Genomic DNA, 9,283 nt, shown 5'->3' with positions numbered 1-9,283 from the left:
TATGATTTTATCAAAAAAGAGAATTTTTTCAAATTTCGAGCTCTTACGCGTACAAACCCAAAAAAGTAAAGATGGAATAATAAAAGTTGCCATCACAATAAATAAGCAAAACCACAGGGGGCCCACTACAAAACAGCTTCACCAAACCATTGACGATAGGAGAAAATTATCATATCGCGACTAATTGACGAGAACTCTTCATGTCAAAATCTCGCCAAGCCCCCTATAAATACATAGCTTGAGTATAGTCAGGTTTGCCAAACTCACCACCCAAACCCCTCTTTTTCGAATAAAATATTCCCTTCTCTTTCTCTTTCTGGAACTTCTTCCCTCTCTCTCTCTAGAAATTCCTCTCTCTCCCCCACTAGCAGAGCGCACATTCTCTCTCTACTGCGCGTGAATGGCGGCAACCACTTCTAGAAGGCACTCCAGTGGGCCAATGATGCGGTCGCTGTCCCCCTCTGGCCGGTTCTACTCCCGTGCCTCGCCGTCGGCGGCCTCCGCTGCGGCGTCCGGCTTCGCGTCGTCCAGCTCCAGCTTCGCCGCCCGTCCCTCTGCCGCGACCTCTTTCCTCCAGAGATCCGCCTCGCCGACGCGCGTCAACATGTACGGCGCCCCCGCGCCGAATCCGTCCGTGCGGTTCTCGCTCGACCGGTCAACCTCGCCGAGCCGCCCGATCTCCGTCAAGCAGAGGAACCGGCAGGCCGTGAGGGGGAGCGGCGGGCCGAAGACTCCCCGGCGGACGTGCATGTGCTCGCCGACGACGCATCCCGGCTCGTTCCGGTGCAGCCTCCACAAGAACTGCCCCTCCTCCCCGGCCGGGGGCGCGAGCTACTCGCCGAACAGGTTGAACGCGAGGAGGTCCGCGATGACGAACTCGCTCGTGAGGATCGGTGGCGTGGAAGGAGATCTGGTGAAGCGAGCCTTGGCGGCCCTGATCCGGCCGTCGTCCCACCAGCAGAGGCGGCGCGCTGCTTTCCAGTCGCGGCCGAGCAGGTTATCAGTAATGTCCAGGGCAGAGGATTCCTAATTTTGTTTAAATAATTCGTACTACAGTCATCGGATCTGCGAATTTTCCGGCGAGCGGCAATTGCAGCGGCGGTGGCGGCAGCGGATCAAAAGCCTCATCAGCGCCAGATCTGGCTTGAGTTGCACGGACGATCGGATCGGACATGGCCTTTTAGCATTCTCCGGCGACCGAGAAGCCCTAAGATCTGACACAAGGGATACACAGTTGTGTACATATACATATAATCCCCCATATATAATACTCAATCAGGTTCTGGACTCCTTATTGACTGAAACTAACCCTAAAAATCACATTCAGAAACTGGAATTAATAAAAAACAATCATCCAACTGAATTCATAATCAACTGCACAAATCAAACGATTCTTCTCCCAATTTGTCCGTCCCCTGTAACGTTTTCCGTTTGTGCGTGGACGTTCTCCGTTTCCGCACCGTTATCTCGTTCCCTTTCACTTTCCTCGTTTCACGGCGTCTGTTCCCCTTCCTTTCGTTTTTTCACTCTTTTTTCTTTTTCCCATTTTTTTCTCGTTCTTCCGTATTTTCACCGTATGTTTTCCGTATAGTTGGTTTTTTTCGTATTTATCGGGTTTAAGTTGTTTTCGGTTATAGATTTATTTGGGTAATTTTCGTGTGATTAATTATTAATCTGTTTATTTTGAATTGTGCAGGTGCCCATTGGTTTTGGACACAGAGCTCGGAGCATTCAAACCTTTTGACAGCCAATATAATGGACCCTTTGATGGATTTGGAAATAATTTTAAATAATAATACAACCATTTAAATAAACAACAATATGGTAATTAAGGAATATAATAAGATGCCGAACACTTTATAATTGGAATTAAATTAATTAATTGACAGATAATACAGTACATATGAAATAATAAAAGCATCCGATTAGCATTGAGAAAATATCTTATGATTTAATTTAATTATTGTAAGTGAATATTAAAATATGATTGGGGAGGAAGTCGACGTGTCCGAGACGCGAAGGAAACAGAACAGCTCAATTTGGAGAATTCCGCCGAACAGAATAATGATGGGACAGTGGGACCTACCCTTTGAAACCCGTGCCCACCCACAGAAATGGGAGGATAGGATAGGAAGTGACCCTTGGGAATTTCTATGGGTCGGGTCCCTGTCCTTATTCCTTGTTTGGATTTATTACCACCTCACCTCACCCCGTACGGGGTAATATATTCCGCCACCCAAACATTTGCTTGCACTCTGGAAGTAAAAATGTATAAAAAGTAATGCGTCCTACTCCAATTACAAAATTCCACCACCCAAACACTTTCTTGCACTCTGGAAATAAAAATATATAAAAAGTAATGTGTTCCTACGGCATCGACAAGTCCTTGCTGTCACGATAGGTTTCATATAAAACGTCCTTAGATGATAACTTAAATTTGACAAATTAACCCTATGATTTATAAATAGAAGAGACGCGGTCGCGGCCTCGCTGAGGGGGTGATGATCAGCAGACATCACATCACAATTATCACTTTAAATTTATCAAAGTAGAGAGGTATCAATATGGAATTTACTTAATATCTTATAATTTCAGCATTGTATCACAAGTATACATTGTTTGGAAAAAAATTCAAAATCATCATCGCCAAGACGTTGAGATCTAATTGCTAATAAACGAGATAAGCACCGAGGGTTTAGTGGAAATAAATACTAAAAATCACATCTAATCATACAAATCCATTTATGTCTTTGGTGAGTTATTAGGCCATGTGTTGGTAGACCGGATTAGAAGGAGAATAGGATTTCTTAAATTGTAATATGCTATTTGGTAGTGACAGGATTGGGATTGGGAGTAGGTCTGGAATATATTTGGATATAGCGACTAATCCAAGGGGGAAGACGATGGTTGCCCGGCATCAGCAATTGCCCGGCGGCATCACCTGAGCGGTGATGGTAGGCACAGGGCCACCTTCTCCCAAAATATTTAAAAAAAAAAAAAAGTAAAGGGGAGAGAGAGGAGATCGGAGTTCGGATTGTGATGGCCCCTAGAGTTGTTCAAAATAACCACTAACCAAATCGAATCGGAGATCGAACCGAACCGAACCATTTATCTAGTAGTCAAATGGTTATGTTCGAACCCATAGTTAAGTAATCGAATTGAACCATTTGTGTGGTTCGAAAGGGTTCGGTTTTGGTTCCAACCAAATGAAACCATGAACACCCCTAGTGTGTCGGGTCATCATTGCCATAATCAAGGTCGCCGAAGACCATAGAGGCCACCAACGTTCTTGATTGGAGCTCTGGTGGTCGACGTTAGATCACTAGAGCCCTGATCTCTCTCTCTCTACCATCTGTTTTTCTTTTTTCTTTTTTTAAATTTTGAGATACGGTGGCCGTACGTTGGCCACCATCACCCATGTGAGATCACTGGCAACCTCTGAGGTCTTTGGGGATGTGGTGGCCAAGGTGGGTTTTCACCGCTCTACCTTTGCTTTTTCTTCTAAAAACTTTGTTTTTGTAAATTTTTTTATTTTTGATTAAAAATTTTAATTTTTCAAAGTTTAATTTTAATTTTAAAGTTTAAAATTTTCTATTTTTAAATTTTTATTTTTTATTACAATTTTTATTTTTCAAATTTTAATTTTAATTTTTAAAGTCTAAAATTTTTAATCTAAGGGATGGATTGGTCATTTTATTTGAATATCCTAATCCTAAACCTAAACATACTCCAAACACTTGATTAAGATATTATAATCATATGGAGTTTAAAATCCCGCTTCATTCTACACCTATCCTTATCCTAAATCCGACGACCAATCATATCCTAAGAGATTCACATTTCTTGCCGACTTGGATTTGTTGCAGCAACTGGCAGCACACTGTATCCAATCCAAACCCCCCTACGGAGATTTCCAATGCGTTTGTTTTCGAAGTTAAAGTCACGAATTTGTGATTGTGATTGTGATTGTAGAAGAAGACAAAAATATATGGGCCCACCAGTTGACTTTTGAAATATGAAATGAATGGAAGGTATAGATAATTAATTATAATGGGATTGTATTTTAATAATATATGGGGCCCACCAATTTGACTTTTGAAATGTGTGTTTTGTTGTGTAGTGTTTTGAGTTAAAGTTAAAGTTAAAATCTTAAATCACGAATTTGAAAACAAACGGAGCATTCATGTTTATAGATATAACTAGAAAACTAAGAAATCCATCTCTTTCGCCAATTGTTTTCCAGCTTTATTCGAACTCTCTATTAATTAACATATATAAACAAGTCTTCAACTTGTCCAATCTTCATATTTGGCATGTGAGACTCCCGCCTTTACTTGATTACTATTATTGTTATTATTAATTTAATGCGAGATAGGCGGCTTATCAGATAGTACATCGAACATTATGTTCAACGATCGTATATGTTCCGTAGAAAATCATCTACTACTTATCTTCTACACTAACTTTTGATCGTATAGTCCCGTCTCTTCCAAATTCAATAATCTCATTCTACCATAAAACATGAGTCAGATACATCCAATATGTCGACCTCGAGCTATATCAAGCATCTCTCTCTCTCTCTCTCTCTGAGAGCCTAGTTCGACAACTTGATATATATACTTCCCTGCTTGATTTTCACAGAGCTGATTAGGACAGACAGTAGTATTTGACATAATACAATAACACTACACGGATATGACATGGAGTAAAGCGAATTTGGATTAAGGCTAAATGTATTTTATGTCTAAGCAGGTCAAATTTATTTAGACATAATAAATAAATCTATTTAAATGAATTCAATCCTTGTGATCATTTTAAACACTGTTAGACCAACTTATATTATGTGTTATCGTGTTAATAAATTTGTTTAATATTTTGTATAAATTTATAGAAGTACACTAAAATCATCTAAATTTATTTATATAAATAACATGTTTACGGTGCTTTTATCATGTTAATTGTGTAATAACGTGTAGTTAATAGTGTCATATCATGTAGATATAATATGTACTTAAAGATAATAGTGTCATATCGTGTAGGTAAGTATATATACACATTTACATACGCTTAGTTAAACGGGTTAGACGTGTCGTATCCGTGTCAACTCGTATTAAATGTGTCGTGTTCGTGTTTGAAAATCGTGACATGTTTACTAAACGTGTCGTATTTGGATTTAGACTTTTTTGACGCGAATCCGTTTAGATACGACCTGTATAAACATGACATGACACATATTGTTACCGCTAGAGCCGATCGAGTTAGATTGACTAATATATATTTTAAAGATATGTAAAAAAGAATTGCGGCAAAACTCGTTAATATTATGACTCCTTGTATAATAATAGAAAAAAACTGCGAATAAAATGGGAAAAAAAAACGCTTGATTGATCAAAGAAGTGGGTGATCGTACAAGATAATTTACAATAAGATATATGTTCTGCATTGAGATATCTCATCCTCATCATCTAGAGGGAAAAAGAGGGAGCAAGCTTTGGAAAAAGGAATCTCTTTACGACTCTATCACCAACAGTGGGGCCCACCATCTAGATGTGGCCCATGAACCAACTTCTATGCTAAGGATAAGGTGATGACGGAGACCCATTCTCAACTTAATCAAAAACAAGAAGAAAAAAGTTACGAAAGTGACAATATGTGAGGTAGGCTGTAGATAGAAAATTGCCGTTTCTTGGACAGTTGTTTTGGTTTCTGATGGTGTGATGCAACTGAAAAACTCATCCTAGTTTCAAATTTTTTATGAGAAAGGCACAGTTGGAATTTCCCATGGAGATCTCAACCACTAGATGTATAATTAAACACAAGGAAGATTAATATATACATCATAATGTTTCACAACATAAGATCTACTGTGATCAATGGGCCGTTTTGCTTCATTCAATGCAAGCAAATTCGAGTTTTCCCGAGAGTCGGTTTTTATTGGGTTAGCGAAAGAAAAAAAAAAGGGAGGTAAACGGAACGCTTCTCGTTGAGAATATATATTTCAAGAGATGAATTTATAAGTATGAATTTATTAGTTTGGATGACGTATATATATGGGGAGATTTCAGGACGGACAAAAGATGAGTCAAAGTACACGTAACGATTAACTTGCAACCTTTTTCTTTTTTGCAGTATATATATATATATATATAGATCTTTTTGCATGTTGCCGACTTGTAGGAATCCTAGCAAGACCCTCTTGATCTTCTTCTTCAGGGAAAAGAGTGTGACAGTGTGAAGAGTTGGGCACCCACTTGGAGCATGATGTTACATCGATGGAGTATTGCTTGCCCGCACTCATTCAACTGGGGACCATATGGCCCATGCCTATCCACTTCATGTAACATCTTATTTATTCATTTGTGAAATTGTACATGTAGGTATTATTACAATAGCAGGGCATATATTCTAATATACCGGAAAGATAAATGTAAATTTCATTTACAAATCAATATTTGCTTATATTATGTATATTTTTCCTCTTTTATTTTTTTTCAACAAAAGGATCTATTAGAATTTTAGAAAATAGGAAAAGGATGAAATAGAGGGAAACAAAGACTTCAATATTTTGGATCAAGGATAAGTGCCATATTACGATATAAATCGCCATCCCCATCACTATTATCTTTTTCTTTTTCTAAAAGAATAAATATATATTTTGCAATAAGGCCTCTAGCTGTGTCATGCCCCACTCGATCAGTTTCTGGCTTTCAGTGGCTATTACTAATTAATTAAATTAAATATGGCCTGCTACCTATCTAGTCTAATTTTCTTTTCTAATTCGATAATTTTTGTTGATATATTAAATAAAATAAATAGCAGCTAATCGACAGTATGATGTTGTCTTGTTGATGTTTTTGAGAAATTAAACCAATTAAGTGCATGCATGTATGCAGCTGCAGCCACGAGGGCTGTTGGGTCCTGATAGTGAACTATTTTATCCTTTTCCCTCTTGCAGACCGGATAAGGATGAGCATATGACCATGGCTCTTGCTTGTCTTATATATAGATTTGTATACGAAAATGGGCCTTTTCCCCTTATATTTGCTTACATATACTGAAGAAGAAAAAGCATTATTAGATCTACGTTTATATCAATTGACATCAAATTTTCCTTTTTCTGCTTAAGCAAATAATCGCCATTTATTGTAACTTATTATCAGCATTTTAGCTTAAAAATAAGTTCATTTGTCTTGAATACAAGCTCGATGTAATACAGTTCTTTGCGTGGGGTCACTCTCTCAGGTAGTGAAGATGAAACAACTTGGTTATTGTTAAGGAGCAGAAAATCGGCCCCATTTATCTGGTCAGGTCCATTTCGATCTTTTCCGTTTTGGTAATATCGTTTCACATAAGAAATCGGTGTACGGATATATTATGTGTTATCTAACAATATTCTATTGACATCTCCGTGGGACATTATATTATCTCTAATAATATATTTGGTACATAAATGTCTATGTTATTGGTAAACAAATATATTATGTAAACTGCAATATCCCGATACTGATATATCGGGACTCCTATAAATTTCTATTCTTTATTGAACACTCTCTCATTTAAGCATCGGATAGGGAGATCTAGACTCCCTCTCGATCCTCCCTTCTTGCAGGTCGATTGTCTGTAGCTAGTGGAGGTCCAAGGTTTGTGAGATGCATGAGTGAGACACATGTTCAAGGTCAGATTTTTTTTTCTAGACCACACTATTGGCGTCGTCTGCGGGAAACAACATGAAAAGTCATCCGTGTCGGTTGTTTTCCCACAATGAGAAGAAATAATGGTTCTAACTAGAAATGCGGTAAACTCTCAAGCCTCAAATGATAGGTTTCGGGGGCTCTAAACCCTCATGGCGGGCTGCAACAATCAACCTAGCGTAATCGGCTCGTCAAGATCCGCCACCGCCACAACACGATGCAAATGTGGTACGACTTAATCAATTGGCACCTTATGCTCTAGCAGCGGTGGAAGCAATCATCGGTGGTCACATGGCCTTTTAAGACACTTAGGCTGGCTTGAAGAACCAAGCAGCTATTAACTGAAGGTTGAACCTGGAAGAGGATGACGTTGTTTCCTCCAAGCATCGACTCAAATCCCCCGCAAAGGGGACTCTGAAAAGTTGCCTGGTGACTCGCTGATCAAAATTACCCTTGGATCGGCTGCGCTCTTTCTCGAAGGATATCCAACATCTAGTAGCAGAGCAAGTAGCTAATGTGATGCAAACTGCAGAACGGCAACAACAGGGGCTTCCCCCCATTGAGAGGATTCTGACTCACCCATATGCAAGGAGATTCTTCGTGTTGAAGGGCCTTACAAGTTCACTCCTCCTCAAATCACTTTGTATGATGGGAAGACAGATCTAGTGAACCATGTTCACCGCCACATAGCTTCTCTCTTGGGAAGAGGAGTGTCAGAACAACTGCAATATCTCATGTTCCCAAGAATTCTCACTGGAACCGCGACATATTGGTTTCACTCTTTACCACTTGGCTCGATAACAAGTTTCAAGCAACTAAAGAAGTTGTTCTACAAAGGTTCGCGAGAATGTGACAGGCGAAGAGGAACATCGTTAAGCTATTCTCTAAGGAGCAAAGGGAGAAAGAATCTCTTCGCGATTGGTATGATCGATTTTTCAAGGCCTTGACTAAGGTGGAAGGGTTGACATAGAGCGAGGCAATGGTTGCCTTCCAAAGGGCTTGAGGAATGAGGACCTCACGAAGAGCTTGGTCACCAAGCAACTTTGCTAGCATCTCTACTTGTGCGTGGAAGTTCATGATCGTCGAGAACTCCATCTCGACATGGAAGAAGAAGGAGCACATGGATAAAAAAGAAAGGAACTTCATGAAGGCGAGTCTAGTAAAAAGGATCACTCTTCCAATTTGAGATGCTAACACCCCTCAATGCACTAAAGGCGACTATCCTCGAAGAGATGGAGCGACTTGGTCTAGCGAAGCCCCCATCGTTGAAAAAAGATTAGTCTTTAGGTAAGAATTCAGATCAATATTGCAAATTTCATAAGGCATGTGATCATGACACTGAGCATTGTCACGTGCTCCAGTTTGAAATCGAGAAGCTAATTCGACAAGGACACCTCAAGTCCTTTGTCCAAAGTGAAGGACCCCTTCACGGGCAGAGGGTCGTAGGCGAGGACACTCTACGAGGGTTAACTAATTAAGATACTAAGCTATCATTGCAGTTCATAGTCTTTCCTTTTTGCTTGTAAGGATATGTTGGAATGAATGCTTTATGGTGATTGTGATTGATGAACACTTATTTGAATTACGAGCAT

The 9,283-nt window shown here is 39.6% G+C and overlaps 1 protein-coding gene and 1 long non-coding RNA gene across 2 annotated transcripts; both read left to right on the top strand.

The window, feature by feature from the left end:
• The first annotated feature begins 244 nt into the window (after positions 1–244).
• On the top strand, positions 245–1,294 carry LOC116196942. Its single transcript, XM_031526904.1, has one exon. It carries the CDS (start codon positions 401–403, stop codon positions 1,028–1,030), a length of 630 nt encoding a protein of 209 aa, XP_031382764.1. The 5' UTR covers positions 245–400; the 3' UTR covers positions 1,031–1,294.
• A 4,537-nt stretch (positions 1,295–5,831) lies between these two features.
• On the top strand, positions 5,832–9,283 carry LOC116194445. The gene is made up of 2 exons (XR_004154440.1): positions 5,832–6,337; positions 7,243–9,283. It is a non-coding gene; the product is annotated as an uncharacterized LOC116194445 (long non-coding RNA).

This window comes from Punica granatum, chromosome 2 (genome assembly GCF_007655135.1).
Source record: "Punica granatum isolate Tunisia-2019 chromosome 2, ASM765513v2, whole genome shotgun sequence".
In the NCBI taxonomy this organism is placed as follows: Eukaryota; Viridiplantae; Streptophyta; class Magnoliopsida; order Myrtales; family Lythraceae; genus Punica; species Punica granatum.
Note: the sequence above shows the minus strand (reverse complement) of the source record. Positions and strands in the feature narration are given on the sequence as shown.